The sequence below is a fragment of the Pteropus medius genome, unplaced genomic scaffold (genome assembly GCF_902729225.1).
Source record: "Pteropus medius unplaced genomic scaffold, Ma_sr-lr_union100, whole genome shotgun sequence".
NCBI classification, from domain to species: domain Eukaryota; kingdom Metazoa; phylum Chordata; class Mammalia; order Chiroptera; family Pteropodidae; genus Pteropus; species Pteropus medius.
In genome coordinates this window covers 550,305-568,570 of record NW_024352784.1, presented here as the reverse complement: position 1 = coordinate 568,570, position 18,266 = coordinate 550,305, and the positions used below count along the sequence as shown (strand labels likewise).

The 18,266-nt window shown below is 38.3% G+C and overlaps 2 protein-coding genes across 2 annotated transcripts; both read left to right on the top strand.

Annotated features, from left to right (window-relative positions):
* Positions 1-1,395: 1,395 nt before the first annotated feature.
* LOC120590107 (olfactory receptor 52E5) lies at positions 1,396-2,480 on the top strand. The gene has a single exon (XM_039847745.1). It carries the CDS (start codon positions 1,396-1,398, stop codon positions 2,335-2,337), a length of 942 nt encoding a protein of 313 aa, XP_039703679.1. The 3' UTR covers positions 2,338-2,480.
* Positions 2,481-12,010: 9,530 nt separating this feature from the next.
* Positions 12,011-12,964, top strand: LOC120590468 (olfactory receptor 56A4). The gene has a single exon (XM_039848286.1). It carries the CDS (start codon positions 12,011-12,013, stop codon positions 12,962-12,964), a length of 954 nt encoding a protein of 317 aa, XP_039704220.1.
* The last annotated feature ends 5,302 nt before the right edge of the window (positions 12,965-18,266 follow it).

The window sequence follows — 18,266 nt, the reverse complement described above, 5'->3', positions numbered from 1 at the left end:
TATCAAATATCACTAGGTTTATAACCTCCACCCCCTGCCTGCCCTAAATGCCACCATGAGGAGTGAACAAACTATGCATAAGTCCTCAATCCCTCTCCCCTAGTTCTGCACAGAGCCACCTGCCCCTTCTCTTATCATGAGAATCACTGCTCCTCAATCACATTTAATACTGGGTTTATATTGACCAGTTATATGTTTTTAAAAGGAAAAATATTGAGGGCCATTGGCGAAGAGGGATGAATTATACAAAAAGGTTAAGATAAAAGATTATACCTATTTTAATTAATTCGGTAGTTGTGAAGGGGAAGAAAAATAGATTTGATAACTATTTAGAAGACAATACAACTAAACACTTGCAAAGTTGACTTGTTCCAATCAGTTACTGACAGCACAGTACAAGATAACAATCTTCAATCTGAACGTCTGATAACCTTCCAACAGATATGACTACAAATGCACTTGCTGCCTTTTTTTGACAGTGCAACAAGAGTGATATTTTTGAAATGCCAATTTGATCCAGTTACACTACAGCTTAACATACTACGGTTTCTTCCCATTTTTTCTAGGATAAGGGTAAAACCCCATGAAGTTAATCACAAGGGCCTACATGGTCATATCGCTGTCTCTGTACTCCCTGTTTATATCAACTAGAAATATTTTCTCGGCTCAATCCCTTCTTCCACTTATTAGTAAATTCTCATTGTTCAGTTCTCAATTTAGTTAACACTTTCTCAGGAAAGTATCTGCATGAAGATACAACATAAGATTTTATAGATCTAAGAGGGACCACTGTGTTGTTGAAATTATATAATACTCTCCAAACTGCCTAAATTTCTTAATTCCATTCCTTACCTCAGATCCAAACATCGGCTGTCTAATCTTTCACCCATACTGAGTTCTCTTTTACATAGAATATTTCTTAATATTTCAGGTCTACTTTGCAAGAACGTATCATTTTCTTGAACCGTCATGTCAGTTGAGTCATCTCCACTTCAATCCCAGTCCAGTGATATTACACACACACACACACACACACCACCTATTTTATGCTTTACATACTGATTAACAGATATAAGTAACAACAAATATTTGCTAATAATGCCATATGCAGGTTCTTCCTTAGAGACTGACGAAAAAACTGCGAAGTACAGAACTATTGTACTGGGAAATGTTCTCCATGTTTTCTATGTAGGTGAGACAAATACTTTGAAGTGAGAGTGTCTTTATAACTGTGCCTCCTATTCCCTTTCCAGGTCTCCTCTGCTGTATTATAGAATTAGAGAATGGATTTTATATTTCTCCAGAAAATAGGCAACATTCTATGAAGGAAGTGAGAGTCTCTCACTGGAAACAAGAAAACTGCAAGAAATGTGTTTGAAATCTATTCTCTCCAATATGCTTCATCCAAACAATACCCAGTTCCACCCTGCTTCCTTTGTTCTGATGGGCATTCCAGGGCTGGAACGTGTGCACATCTGGATTGGCTTCCCCTTCTTTGTGGTATATCTAATCGCTCTCCTGGGCAACGTCACCATCCTCTTTGTGATCCAGACTGAACAGAACCTCCACCAACCCATGTTTTACTTCTTGGCCATGCTGGCCTGCACTGACCTTGGCTTGTCCACAGCCACCATCCCCAAGATGCTGGGCATTTTCTGGTTCAATCTCAGGGACATTGTTTTTGGTGCTTGCATCACACAAATGTACACTATTCATATATTCACTGGCCTGGAGTCTGTGGTGCTGACAGTCATGGCCATAGATCGCTATATTGCCATCTGCAACCCCCTGAGATATAACATGATCCTTACCAATAAGGTAATAGCCATCTTGGCCATAGTCGTCATAGTCAGGAATTTGGTGTTTATGACTCCATTTATATTTCTCATCCTGAGATTGCCTTTCTGTGGTGTGCGGCTTATCCCCCACACCTACTGTGAACACATGGGCTTGGCAAAGTTGGCTTGTGCCGATATTAGGGTCAATGTTATCTATGGCTTGGTTGCTTTCTCAGTGGGATACATTGACCTTTCTGTGATTGGATTTTCCTACATCCAAATCTTGAGAGCAGTCTTTCACCTGCCATCCTGGGAAGCCCGGCTCAAAGCTCTCAGCACATGTGGCTCCCATGTGTGCGTCATGTTAGCTTTCTACCTGCCAGCCTTCTTCTCCTTCATGACACATCGCTTTGGCCACAGTATCCCTCATTACATCCACATACTTCTGGCCAACATGTACGTGGTTGTTCCCCCTGCTCTTAACCCTGTTATCTATGGAGTCAGGACAAAACAGATAAGAGAGTGTGTACTCAGGATGCTTAACCCTAAAAGTTGTTGATATTTAGTCCCAGGAGGATCTTCCCCAATAGTTCAGTAGAACAATCACAAGATCAAAACAGAAGTAAACACTGGAAATATTTTTACTAAACTCCTCTGGCATCCCACACAAGACAGTCATAATACATTGCCCCCTATTTCTGATAATTTGTATACCCCATGGGAAGGCATAGTTCAGAGATTCCAAAACAATCTCTATCACAAGAAAAGTACCAAAAATAAATCTCACAGTTAAAACTCACTGATACTATAAAATTCCTAATGGGAGAACAAGGTTTGCAAAAAGTTGTGCTTTGAATAACTGCTTTATATAATTTCCTCCTACACAGAGATTCTCTTCATTCACATGTCAGAAGCTGAAGTTCATGCCTTAACAATGATGTGGCATTTTGTGAAAACCAAGCAGGATGTGGTGGTAAGAGAATTAACTCGGAGTCCTATAATCCAGGTTTAAATTCAGGCCCTGGCCTTGACTAGAAGATTTACCTTAGAATTTCACTCAGACCTCTTTGAGTTTTAGTACCATTGCCCATAAATGCTATAAAGCAACATTAATTTGGGACAATGAACTCAAAAAAAAACTTGTGAAAATCTTTACAGCTCGTAAGACATTAAAAGGTTTGGAAATAAGCAAATTTATTTCTAGTGTGGTTGTTAACCCTAGCGTACATAGATTTAAGTTACCAAATCTAATTCTAGCGTAGTCACTGATATGAAGTAAGGTCTCCAGCTCCACCAGTGCTTGGGGCTCTTTATTGACTCTCAGCTCTTACCAGGGTCAGAGGGTCTTCAGTCAGGAGATTATAAAGCTTGAAGAGTAAAGAAGGCTCTACCTGGGCTTGAGAACTCAGTGAAACGACATCCTCCACAGTTCTTCTTAGGGTTAGCTTTAAGGCAGACTAATAGAGTGCCTGTTGACTTAACATAAAGTCCTTCTCATTAGAGTATGGAAGCTAGGTAAGACAGTTGATTTTCAGGGGGTATTCTAGGAGCTGAAGAAATAAGAAATTGTCTTGTAATTGGAAATAGGACCCTGGCTGAAACTCAAGGTAGGATGAGCAAGGAATATGCAGAGAATAGGACTAAGGTGATAGTAATGTAAAGTGAGAGGAAATCAAATGAAGAAATAATGCTTTCTATAAATATATAAAGAAACAGTGATTACTGTCAGCTTACAAAAGTGAAAACAGACTTCAAAATGATAAATTTTTCACTAATATCATGTAGCTATTTAAAGTCTCTCTAATTTTACATTCCAAATTCTAAACCAATATCATACTCTGCCTATATGAAATAATTACACAGAAAAATACTGTTTTAATATCAGAAAACATAAGTTAAATCCAATATATAAATAAACTAATGCATAAATATTATAGAGTAAACCCCATGAATTTTGAGTCTACTGAAAAACTTCAAAATATGAAATTATTTTTTAAATGTGTAGAAAAAAAATAAGGAGACAGCTAATAAACATGAAAGAAAAATTCTTCCTTTTAAGAATATAATTCATATCTATTTTTTACAATCTGCTTTAAAAATTATATTCTAAAATATTTCTTGAATATTATCTCTATAAAATAATACTGAACCAGTAAATGAAGGAAATATGTTAATAAAAAAAATTAAAATGCATCATTATTTGAGATCATACAATTTTCTTTCCTGAAATCTTGACAGAATAATCTGGGGGAAAAATTGTTAATAACGAGATACTCAGTGTCGTCAATTAAACACTATATAAAAACGCAGGTATATCTTATGATAATGAAAACTAGTTAAAGACATAATACTCAAAGTTCACAATCAGAGTAACAAGCACAAGCATACATATACATACTCCTGGAGGAAGTCATTGAGAGGATGTGACCTCAGGTTGACCAGCAAGCTACCCTGGACATCAGAAGCTCCTCTCCCTTTCTCTGTCTTTGGAATGTATGTTTCGCCCACCATTTTCACATTAAGAGCTGTTTCAAAAACAGACTTCAGAGAGTAGAGGATGAGGCCATCTGGTTGGTATGTGTGACTAAACCTAGTTAAGGACTGTATATATAAATGTATTAAAGATTATAGCAGGCTGGTGCAGAGATTTTCTCATCTGCAGGTAGCCAAGACAAGCCTCATAAGTTCTCTTATTTAACCTGCCACTTATCAATCTGGAGTGGTCTACCTCTTTTTTTCAGTCTCTCCTTGCTCTCCATGTAGGGGGCCCATTTCAGATTTCACCCAGGGAATTACTGAGATTGTGAATTACATACATACGTACATCGTACATACAGATATAGACGTGTGTGTATGTATTCTAATTGGTCCTAGGAAAATGATGGCTGCCTGACTCTGAATCTCATCATACATCCTCTCAAAGAAACCATAATATCAGAAGGAGTGTAAATAAAACCACATTGGCCCACTTCTATCAGCTTGATAGAAGAAAGAGAATGGCAAAATTTCAAATTATTTTAAGATGAGAAAGAGTTACATTTATCACAGAATTTAGGTTCCAAGTGTGGACAGAGGGATGTTTAAAAGATTAAGTGGGAAATAGGGGAGGGGTTTGGAAGACATATACATAGAACAGATAACATCTCCAGAAATGTTTTAAAAATATACTAAATTCTAAAATATCAAACACAGGTTAGGGGGCCCAATGAAAACTGCACTAACTACAGGAAAGTGGCCTGGAAGTGAGGAGGAACAGAGGTGGCAGCCTTCTGGGGAAGGAGGAGATAACTGAAGAAAATAGGTTCCTCTTTAGAGATGTGTTAATGAAAGGAAAAGAGGAAATGAAGGGGGATCAAGATCCTAAAGAAATGAAAGAAGACCACACGGTGTGGCAACCTCTCCCTGATCTCCCAGCACTGTTACCACTTTTTAACTAAACTCATCTTCATGATAATTACAGAAAAGGTGCTCTAGAACTAGGAGCTCTATCAGCAGAATTATGAGAAATAGGAAAAATCAGTACAAATCTATAAAATGCTCTAGTAAGAAGTAAATAAAATCACGCTGTATACAAAAATTAATTGAAGATGTATCAAAACTCTAAATGTAAGAGATAAAGCTATAAAACTCAGGAAAACACATAAGGGTAAATCTTCATGACTTTGGATTAAGCAATGGTTTTTTAGTTATAAGAAACTGATATAGATAAAGGATAACATATTTCAAAAGATTAGCAAAGCTGAGTTGAGAATTGGTAAGATGGAGCTAGAGCTGACGAGCTTAATGCGAAAGCAGTACAATTTGAAAAGGGATGGAATATGAAACAGAGACGAAAAGATAAAAAGAACTGAATAAGAATATACACCAAAAACACCAAATGTACACCAATGAATACCAAGCTGGATTTATACAAAAGAATATAGAAAATAAGGGAGACGAATATTCAAAGGGATAATGGCTGAATTATATTCAGATTTAAGAAGCTTAATTAATCATGAGCAGAATAATTTTTTAAAATCTGTGCACATTTGCTAACACTCTAAAACCCTAAAGAAAAAAAATTCTAATAGAGCCAGAGATGTAATGCATTACCTACAAAGGAAGAGCAATTTAACTAACAGTATATTCTCAACTGCAACTGTAGATGTCAGAAAGCTGTGGAGACACACATATACATACACACGTATTTATATATTATATATTTGTATTTTTATATTTACATATTATATATTACAGTTATATAATATATATGACATTATTATATAGCAGATACAGCAGGTCCTCAAACAGTGTCATTTCATTCAACATTGTTTCATTATAATGTATAAATATCACACACTAACCGATTGAGCCATTGGAGCTCCATGTTTCATTATCATGTTAATGAGAAAAAAACTGATTTTGGCTGTGTGGAGTTTGCACATTTTCCCATGTCTGCTCAGGTTTTCTCTGAGTACTCTGGTTTCCTCACATTCCCAAGATGTGCAAGTCTGGTAAATTGGTGTGTCTAAATTGCCCCAGTCTGAGAGAGTGCAGGTGTGTGTGCGAGTGTGCCCTGACATGGAAGGATGTCCTGTTTGGGGAGGGTTCCCAGCCTGTGCCCTGAGCTGCAGACAGAGGCTTCAGCCACCTCCAACCCTGAACTGAAATAAGCAGGTTAGAAATTAATTATCCTACTTGTTTCTATCAATCTTTCTTAAATGTACATATAGCTCACATTTTTTCCAATGTTTAATATAAGAAGTGTTTTGGTTCTTTGTTTAGAAGTTTGGTGATGTTTTCGTGACCAGAAATATGCCATAGGAACTTAACTCAGGTTTATATCAGTTAGCCTATGGTAAAATTGCTTTTGTTACCTGAACTTTGGTTAAAGTTGCAGTTCCAAGAACTTACAAATAACCTTAAGTGAGGATTCACTGTATATTTTAATACATTATTGAATAATATGCATATAAAACACTTGTCAATATTTAAATTTTTACCAAGCTAAATGGTCACTAAAAAAGATTCTTGAATTAACAATATAGAAACATATTTTTAAAGACACGAGTTAAGAAGGAAAGATTGACATCTAGAAGAAGGTAAGAACTGAGATATAATCCCAGAATTTAAAGCTATTGCGACTCTGAGGACTTTTGCCAATCCTGAAGAAATGAGTATAAAATGAAGCAAAAATTTGGCAATATCTGGGCATAAGGAGAAAAAAATCAAAGCCCGGGACTCACCAAGGATAGAGTCTGATAATCATCCTCCCACACAAACATATTAAACTGGAACCCTGGGATATACAATCAGTGTATGGTTGAAATGAAGTTCATAAATCTTTTTGTTAATTGTTAACTGCTAACTTGATTATATCCACAAAGATCCTATTTGTAAACCTGGGGATTAGGACTTCTACATACCTTTCTGAGGGACACATTTCAACCCATAACATGTATATTTTTGAATCTTCATTAGGAATTGTTAACTGTACTTGTTCACTGTAAAAATATGTATCTCAATAATTTGTTATAAGAACAAAATAAAATATCAGTTAACAATTGAAATAATATGACACATTAAGAACTCAATAAAGATTATTATTATTACTAGTGTAATCCTTCACGTGATTTAATGTTAATGTTTTGGGCTCCTCCTCTAAGGTGGCAGAAACCATTCTTTGATGCATTACGTGTCTAACATGTTGTATAGTGCTTTGTGCAAAGCATGGTCATAATGTTTGTTTGATGAAAAAGTAAAAGCAATTTTATATTTCAACAACTCTCTGACAGAAGGCTCTAAATTCTTATATTTCAGATGAGAAAATTGTGGTTCTGAGAGCTTATGAAGTTGTCCAAACTGAAGCAACCAGGAAATGGTAGAATAAGGGTTCGGACTTAAGTCTCCAGTTGTCTCCTTGCCACATCCCCATGATTTGAGAGTGGAATGGGATTATTCATTTACAAGAAACTCAGGACCAGGATATTTTGCCCAGTGCAAATAGCATGTTCTTACAACATACTTTTATTGAACAATGATGATTCACTTATGAAATAGTGAGCATGTCTTCATTGAACCTGGCTATCAACTTCCTTTGATGCTTCCAAGATCTTTGGTGCTTCACCCAGGACCTCCAGGTAGCAAGGTCGAGATAGGGGCAGGAGAGGATTTAGTGCATGGAGGAAAGGGGGTCACATTCCATCTACATTTCTGCTCTGCAGTTGTGGGTAGGAAAGTGTGAGGCCTAGAACCATCCTCCACATGCTCTCCTCTCTCCAGGATTCTTGTGTTCAAAGCCCAAAAGACCCTACATTTAGCCTGAATCTCCCTATCCTAAGAAGCATCTAGAGACCTTCACAGGAGAGGCCATTTTTCAGGTCCTGTTGTGCGTCAGTTCAGAGTGGTGGCTGTGCTGGTGACAATCTCACTGTTTTCACAAGAAATTGATGCCAACACAGTGTTGCTCTGGGGAAGGCGAGTGTTGTTAACATTTGCATATTCTACAGTAGGAAACAGTTTAGACAAAATACAGCCATGAAGATAAATCTTGGACATGAGATCACGTGTGTGAACAGGGCCTCTCTCAGTGATGGGTCCCGAGCACTGATGCTTCCACCACGTGAGAAGGGCTCACGGGGGAAGTGCTCACCGCCCTCCTCAGTTGCCCTTGAGGTCCAATGTCTTTTTGTGCTGGGGATGTTGTTCTGTCACCACCTTCCACAGAGTTTTAGTGCTGAAGATACTTTATTCAGTTCTTCCCCATGGGTGTAGCCATAGCAATTTTTCCTGAGAAAATTTTCATCACTAGGTTTCCTTACTCTTCTTTTCCCAGAGTTCCTTTTTCTTTATTTACACTCCTCTAGAGCCTTTGATCTCTTTTCCTTCACTCTATTCATGATGCTGAATTAAGCCTTCTATAATATATTCTCCTGGGAAATAGCATAGGGCCTCAGGGACCAAGTACCTAACATGGGCACTGACTCCTGTGAGCAATGGGGAGAGAAGGGGCAAAGTGGAGCTAGGGCCCATAAAATCAGCCTCTGGAGGCCTTGGAGGGGCAAGTTTAGGTGCTTTTTCCAACAGCCAGGAACAGCAGCAGTGCAGCCTTCTAAAGTTGGTGAGTCTCAAGTAGGGGCAAGGAAAATTATGAGGAAGGAGGTAACGAAGAGAGGAGGGGAGTTTGGGAGCCTGATATGTACATAGTTGGAACTCTTTCCATGGGTTCTGTGTAGATGCTGAAGCTGCTAAGATACGTATATCCTGGTATAAGAGCGAGTGCCATGGATTAACCTAAAGCTATTACTTCATTCAGAGCTGAGGCTGAGTCTTTCTGTGGCCATACTAGGTTAGTGGATTCCAAACTTCTGGAGGCTCAAAAACTCCTACCCATATCATGGCTAGAATGCCAAGGCTCTGTGCCTGACTTGATCAGACTCTTTCTTTCTGCACTAGTGTAAATTTATCCAGAAACCAAGGTGATCAATCCTTTTCTAGGCAATCATAGCTGAGCTTGGATCTTCTGTTGTAATTTGGTTCATTCAAGACTTGCCTGACCTTTCCAGACTGTCAATATCTCGTGGTCGGAGATCATGTTTTGTTCATTAGCGCTTAGCACAAGGAACCACTATGACCACCCATTGTAAATATTTGTCTGTAGATACAAACCAATTAAATTGGAGTATTGCATATCAAAATAATGCCCCAGATGGCCAACGATCCCTCATTTCTCAGATTGGGAGGCCTCAGTTTCACTGAGAGGGATGCAGAGAGGAGAAAAGTGGTCCCAGCTATTAAGGAATTTAAAAAGGACTATAAAACAGAGTTGAATATATTACTGCCCGGGAGAATATATCAATATTATAGGAGGTCTGAAAAGGACATTTCTTCCCTTATCAGTTAAAAGATCCTCAGTTACCTTCTTGACCCCAGGCTCTCTTTGCCTCCTCAGCCTTTCTTACACTAAGTCTTGTAGTCTTCCCAACCCTTAAATGTGTTCTTTCTTCTCTACCTGCATGACCTTTGTTCATATTATAATCAGTTCTCCTTTGAATTATTCAGGACTCTCAAAAAGGGTCCTTGCCTTCTGTGTGATTCCCCTTTGTCCCATGTGTAGCACATTACTTCCCTGTTTCAAATCTACTGTGGTTCCTTACAGTGTGCACAATAACACCTGCTATCAGGTGGACCTTACATGCCTACTTATGCACTTGGATTCCTTTGATCGTTGTCTCCTGGCACTAAGCTCTCCTACCTCCTTCTCACAAAGAACTTAGGATCTACCAGTCCCTAAAACCTTAGCACTAATCATACAGATCAGGCCTGTCTTCTTATTATTGCCTACAAGGATAGTCCTCCTTCATCCCCTGATGATTTGTTACCTCTTTTTTATACCCTTCTCTGATGCTCTCAGCTTGCCATGTCTCTGTGTCTGATAAAACCTCAGGAAATAATAGCCCTTTTCCCTTCCCACTACAACATCTGAAGTTAGATATCATTTATCTACTTCATAAATAAGGGAACTAGGCGCCATAGGGTTTAAATAGATGTCAGGGTCATAGTATAAGAGTCAGACTTGGAATTTATCAATCTCAGGCCAACTTTTCAACCATAACACATTGCTTCATACTTTGTTCCTTTTCCTCTGTTTTTAAGATCAGCTATTAGAGAAACAACTCTGAGAATCCAGAACTTGAGGTTATTGGAAAGGACAAACCTTTTCAGAAAAGGTAGACATGTTTTTTATCTTTCTTATTTCTCTGATTCACACTAAGAGTTATTTTCCTAATCACATATGAAACTACAGGAAATTGCTGATACATAATTTTCCCTATCTTCGTTTTAACCCTGAATTCTTGCTTTCTTAAAGTCCTACAAGGGGTAGAAGTGTGTGTGTGTGTGTGTGTGTGTGTCGTGTGTGTGTGTGTGTGTGTATTTGTACTATATTTGGAAAATCTGGGATATTCAAAATGAAAGTCCTTGGATCTTATCTTCTCTGGTAGCTAAGGTCTGATGCCTTGTCATACCTACTTTACCCTCCTAGAGGAGACTATCAGATAAGATTGGAGAGGAGAATCAGTAATCCCAAATAACTGATTATATGCCTCCTGGGCTCTGTCTCTCAGCCTGCCATGACTCCCCAACTTTTTCCTGCTTCTTTGCCATGGCAGCCATTACTGTGATGCTTCTTAATACTTGGCACTCTGCCCTTTGGTTAGCTGTGAGAAAAATAAGACAGTAACCAACTAGAGAAACAATTGGAATCAAAGCAGATAAGTTTACAACACATATATTCCATATACTAGGAAAATTAGATCATGGTCACAAGAAATAATTGAGAATTTTGCTTACAGGTAAATAGATTCCTGTACAGTTTTATATGCCTAACACTCACTCACTAGCTCCTATTTATTCTGCCTTTGGGAAAACTTCTGGTGCATCTCTCAGTACTAACTGTCCTTGTCACCAGAATAGGAAATTCCCAGTCTTTTTTTAAAGGACCCAAGACAAAGAAGTCATTCTTGAACCTTCACAAAGAGAAACAAAAGGAAATAATTCAGTAAGAATTATAAACTCTACACCTTTAAACAAAATCTTCTTTTGAGCTAGAAGAAATTGTTGCCCTTGAGCGCAGTCAAGGGCTGCTCTACCTCTAATTCAATTATTTCCTGAAGAGTGAAAATAAGGAATCCTGAAGTTAGGCCTCGTGCAATTGTACGAAGTCTGGACTTTTCTAGGACTTCTGCGGAGTCAGCTAAACAGAGCTCTCCATATAGCTAACCTTTTTATGCTGAAGGAAGGAGGGGCTTAGTTAAGTCATTGTGCGGGTTGAGGCTAAATCTTTTGTAGGGGCTACAAGCAGGGACTCTAGAATCAGACTTTCTGGTTCTCAGTCCTGACCTCACCACATACTGGCTCTCTAATTTTGATCAAACTATGCTGGTCTCTTTCTCTGTACCTTTTCAATATCTGTGAAATTAGGATAACAGTATTAATTACTCTTAAGTGTTTTTTAAAGGATAAAGTGAGATCGTGAATATAAATGTTCTGCATAGTGCCTAGCACATGATTAGTGTTCAGTTAAATGTTAGTGATGCTTGATGATGACGACTTTCAAACTTCATTGCAATAGGTTAAGAGCCCCAGTGAAAACCAGATTTCTACTACATTTAGAATGTATACTTTCTATGGTGATTTATTCTGTTCTACATTTTAAGGGACTTTTAATTTCTAGCTTGTACAGGACCCTTTACATGGCCTCACCCAGCAACGATTCCACTGCTTCAGTCTCTGAATTCCTCCTCATCTGCTTTCCTAACTACCAGAGTTGGCAGCACTGGCTATCCCTGCCCCTCAGCCTCCTTTTCCTTCTGGCCATGGGAGCCAACGCCACCCTCCTGATCACCATTCGACTGGAGGCCTCTCTGCACGAGCCCATGTACTACCTGCTCAGCTTCCTCTCTCTGCTGGACATGGTGCTCTGCCTCACTGTCATCCCCAAGGTCCTGGCCATCTTCTGGTTTGACCTCAGGGCCATCAGTTTCTCTGCCTGCTTCCTCCAGATGTTTATCATGAATTGCTTTCTTGCCATGGAGTCTTGCACATTCATGGTCATGGCCTATGACCGCTATGTGGCCATCTGTCATCCATTACGATATCCGTCCATCATCACTGACCAATTTGTGGTTAGGGCTAGTGTATTTATTATGGCCCGGAATGCCCTCTTTTTACTTCCTGTTCCAGTCCTTTCTTCACGACTTAGATACTGTGCAGAGAACATCATCAAGAACTGCATCTGCACTAACCTGTCTGTGTCCAAACTCTCCTGTGATGACATCACCTTCAATCAGCTCTACCAGTTTGTGGCAGCCTGGACCCTGCTGGGCTCTGACCTCATCCTTATTGTTCTCTCCTACTCCTTTATCCTGAAAGCTGTGCTGAAGATCAAGGCTGAGGGGGCTGCAGCCAAGGCCCTGAGCACGTGTGGTTCCCACTTCATCCTCATCCTCTTCTTCAGCACAGTCCTGCTGGTGCTGGTCATCACTAACCTGGCCAGGAAGAGAATCCCCCCAGATGTCCCCATCCTACTCAATATCCTGCACCACCTCATCCCCCCAGCTCTGAACCCCATTGTTTATGGTGTGAGAACCAAGGAGATCAAGCAGGGAATCCAGAAGCTACTCAGGAGGTTGCATGAGGTAAAATAAGTGAGATTTGACCTTGGGAACAGAAATTGATAATGAAAAATAATTTTCATGATGCATAGAAAATTTAAATAGTTATTGCATGAATAAGTTTGGATTTTTCTTTCTCCAATGTTTCAGTTGACTATGAAGATATTCATTTTCATATCTTGGCTCCTGTTTTTCATCGCATAGATTGGAACCTTAGTTTCCTGCATTCAGGAGTTACCTGGAAGTTTCTCCTGGCCTCATCTATGTGAGAGGGACTTGTCAAGTTATAATTACAAGAGCCTAATTAGAATGATATTATTTTTTAAATAAATAATAAATAGTAGTCCAATCACTTTCAATGCTTCTATTTTCTTGATTGCTTAATACTTAGATATGTATTAGATCTCTTGGTTTTACCTGATGCAGGTCAAACTCATTTTGTGCCATGAACGGGTCTCTTGGCTTCAGAACTTTGATTCTCATAGTTTAGTGAATGACATGTGATACCTATTGTCTTCTCTAGCCCTGCCAGATCTTGTTAATATATTTATCTAATGTCACTTCTCCATAATAGAATTTCCTGTAGTTCTTTCCTTTTATTAATGAATTAAAAAATTTTTTAAAAGATGACTCAGTTGTGTGTGTGTGTGTTTTAAGTAAGAATTGATGACTGTGTGTGTGTGTGTGTGTGTGTGTTTATTTGTTTTTCAGATGTGTTTTCCCAACTTCTAACTTCATCTGATCCTTCCTGACTTTTCCATCAGATTTCAGGCACCATGTCTATTCCCCACTCTCTTCTGATTATCTTAGATGTACTAAAATTGGCTTTCTTATCCTACTTTCATTCCTGCTGTGTCAATCCTTATACTCTGTGCTGATGCCATCATAGCTCCCTATAGGATCCAGGCCTTTGAATTAGTAGGTTATTTGAACAATGATAAGTTTCGCTCTTTGCATTTCCCTTCTTGATCATGCCCTGAAAATGGCGGAGATTCAGATATTGGCTAGCATTTCCTGAGATTAATTTACATTGGTAACTAAGCCCCTTTTTGGATACTGAGAACTTCATATATCAGTCATTTAAGAATGTCTTCTAATATAGCTGATCTGTGATGAAGTTAGCCATTCTTAGGAGACTTGTAAAATAACATCATTTCTATAGTCTTTTCTTATATCGAAGTAATAGCTTTGCTCTACCCTCTCTTCTCTGTTTTACAACTCCAAAAACTGATCCTAACCAAAGCACAAAACTTCTCACTCTTCTATTCACCCAACATTCCAGTTCCTCCTAGCTCATTATTTTCAGTTTGTGTCCTCCAGTATTTTTTATTAAAGTCTATGATCAAGAATCTTCTTCCACATAAAAAAACCAATACCATTGCTTTTATTTGACAAACTATGCCCATTCTAGAAGTCTTATTTTAAACTCTACCTGCTCCACAATATCTTCCTTTAATGACCGCAATGGAATTAATCTCTTATTTTTATTTTTATTTTTTCCAGCTTCATTGAAATATAATAGACAATTGGTTGCTCATATTTACATTGTAAAATTCAATGATTTTTTCAATTATAGTTGGCATACAATAATATATTAGTTTCAGTTGTACAGCATCGTGATTAGAGATCTATATAACTCACAAAGTGATCACTCCACTAAATCTAGTTAGTACCCCTTTCCCCCTTACATATTTATTAAAACATAGCTAACTATTTTCCTTATGGTACACTTTATATCTCCATATCTGTTTTATAATTATCCATTTGTACTTAATCCCTTTGCCCTTTTTTGCCATCCTCCCCCCACATCCCCATCTAGTAGTCCTCAAAATATTCTCTGCATCTATGAGTTTATTTCCATTTTCGTTGTTGTTATTTTGTTCTTTAGATTCTACACGTACGTGAAATCATGATACTTTTTCTTTCTCTATCTGACTTATTTCATTTAGCGCAATACCCTTCAGGTCCATCAAGGCAATACCTTTTTCTATCCCCTTCTTTTTAGTCTGTGTGTGTCTTTTAATCTGAAGTGAGTCTCTTGTAGGCAGCTTATGTAGGGGTCTTGTTTTCTTATTCATTCAGCCACTGTATCTTTTGGTTGGAGCACTTAATTCTTTTCCATCTGAGGTACTTGTTGATAGGAATGTAGTTATTACCATTCTTTACTCATGTTTTTGATACATGTTTTTTTCTTCTTAAAGAAGTCGCTCCAAAATTTCCTGTAATACTGGCTTGGTGTTGATAAATTCCTTTATCTTATTTTTGTCTGGAAACTCTATATCTGTCCTTTGACTCTAAATGATAGCTTTGCTGGATAAAGTATTCTTGGTTGTAGATCCTGGGTTTTCATCACATCAAATATTTTGTGCTAAACCCTTGTGTCCTGCTTAGTTTCTTTTGAGAAATCAGCTGCAAGTCTTACAGGTGCTCCCTTGTAGGTAACTAACTGCTTTCTCTTGCTACTTTTGAGGTTCTCTCTTTGTATTTAACCTTTGGCATTTTAACTATGATGTTTCTTGGTATGGGTCTCTTTTGGTTTCGCTTTCTTGGAACTCTCTGAGCTTCCTGGGGTAGTATGTCTATTTCCTTCACCAGGTGAGGAAAGTTTTCCATCATTATTTCTTCAAATAGCTTTTCAACGTGTTTTCCTTCTGGTTCCCCTACGACATGGATATTTTTACATTTAATTGTGTCCCATAGGCTCCTTAAATTATTATTATAGTCTTGGCTTCTTTTTTCTTGCTATTCTAATTGAGTGTCCTTGGCTTCCCCATCCTCTGTATCGGTGGTTCAATCCTCTTCTTTATCCACTCTGTTGTTTCCCTCTAATATACTCTTCATCTTAAATAATGTGTTCTTTATTTATGACTGGTTCCCTTTTATAATTTCCAGTTCCACTTTTATGTTTTTTATCTCTTTGTTAAAGTTCTCACTGAGTTCTTTCACTGAGTTCACTGAGCATCTTTATAACCAGTGTTTTGAATTCTGCCTCTATTAGATTGCTTGACTCTATTATTCCTGGATCTCTGTTCTGTTCACTTGTATGGTTTCTGCTTCTTTGTCTTCCCATTTTGGCTGCCTTTCTCTGTCTGTTTCTTGTACTAAGCAAAGTTCCTAAGTCTCTTGGTCTTCTTGGCATGGCTTGGTATAGTAGGTGTCCAGTGGCACAATCCTGAAATGTTCAGCTGCAGGCCAAGTTAGGCCCAGCCTGTGTCACTTTGAGGCCACCTGTTACGATTCAACAAGCAATCCACAGATGCTGTGCTTATAGTTGCCTCAAGAGGCCATACTAGAATCCAAGGCCAATTGCCATCAGTGTGAGTCTTGGAGTTGGCTCAGTAAGGAGCGCCAGACTCACTGAGGACACAACTGGATGTGGCTTGAATGTGGCTGTGAGTTGGGGGAGACAGTGTTTCAGGGAATCCTCTAGACAGAGCGACCTCTATTATCCAGTTTGATGACATCTCAGCTATGACTGTGCTGAATCCACACACTGGAAGTAGGGAGGGCTCAACAGAGGAACAATGGATACTACCAGCACTTCTTCCCAGGAGAGAGCCTCGCCTCCGTCTCTTGCTCTGACAACTCAGTGTCCCCCTGTGAGTCCCCAGTAACCTCTAGCAGCCAACCTGGAGCTGGTGCTCAGAGAGAGCAGGGCCATCACCATGAGAGTTCACTCGCAGACATTGCACCTTTAAGAGGCATCTACAGCTGCCACAGCTTCTGTCCCACTCAGCTGCTAGGAACCAGGTAGCCTCACATCTTCGCCCCCTCCTACCTTCTACTATTACAGGGTGATTTCTTACTTTTCTCCCTAGTTGCAGTGCTTCTGTTCATCTGGAACCAGGCAACTTTGCTTGCAGTTTGCTCCATGTTTCTGTCACAACTTTGATTTGGTTTCAAGAGGGGTGAACAAAACCTCTATCATCTATGCCATTTTTTCCCCTCAGAGAATTAGTCTATCTTGAGCCATGTGTATATCTCCCTCTGATACTAGATTATAAAATACTCTGAGTCTGGTGAAGAGTTTTATTCATCTTCTTAACTTTCCATACTTTAGAGCTACTAATACAATTCTTTACATATGGTAGCTTTTTTGGGTTGAATAAAAGTGAATAACTGATACACATACTGCTTGTTTTTTATTTCCCCTGTAAACTTCTTAGGGAAAAGATCAAATTGTTAATATACTGTATTCTCCAAAACACTTTACAAAAAGACTTGCATAAGTCACAGTTCAATGTGAATTTATATAACATAGAACTTAAGAGTGCTTATCTTGGAATAAGATAAGGATGACTTTTATTTAACTCCCAGGCACACCAATTTGGCCACTGGCTAGATGTGCAACTTTTAATTCACCAACTGAGCTCTAGTTTTCTTATTTAAAAAGAGTGATAATTGCCCTTTTATTATATGATTTACCAGAGTGTTGGATGACCTAATTGATGAAAAGTTTTCAACCAGAGCCTAAAACGTGCTAATAACTTATACATGGAAATTCCTTTCATTATTTTTCTATGCTCACTGCATTCTTAAATGTCTTCAGATAATGATCTGTATTATTTTATACACCATGCACTTCAGAGAATCCTTGCCTTATGTGTCATTCTCAGTCCCCATTGCAATTTCTTGATTACGGTGCATCACTCCCTTATAAAACTCTTTCTTTATTTGAAGATCATAGTGTTTTGTTGTGGCACCTTCAGTTGTTCCTCATTCTTTTAAGTCATTCATTGAAATCTGAGTCCTGCTACCCCATTTCAGATGTTTGCAGTTGGCTAACAGACTAGTTGAAATGGATTCAGACTAAAAGTACTGATTTTAGCTCTTCTAATGAAAGATTATAGGCTGTCCATGAACAGAGAACAGAAAAAAGAAAAGAAAAGAAAGAAAAGCTCTCAGGTCAGACAGTGAGGGACATGTGCCCATAGACTCACTATACATATTTCTACAATTTGTTAAACTACTATAGTTATTTCACTTTTTAAAAATTAGAAAGTTTTAAATTCTCTATAATCTACTTCTTGAAGTACAAATACTTGATAGATTCTCTACATTGGCCATCACTTTTTGTTTATTTCTTGATACATAGAATTTCACATTGATAGAGACTTTAAGTCTTCATGTCTCCTGTCCTCTTAGAATTCCCACTAAAGAATATTTGGTAAATAGACATCCAAAATTTGCTGAAATTCCTCTAATGACAAGGAAGTATCTTGTAGCACCTGAGAGAGAAAACTCCTGCTTCTATTTAAGATTTTTTAAAAGTTTCTCTCACTTCTCTATATTTTTGTCATGGACAAAAGTGTCCTGGAAACACTTTCTGGTGAAT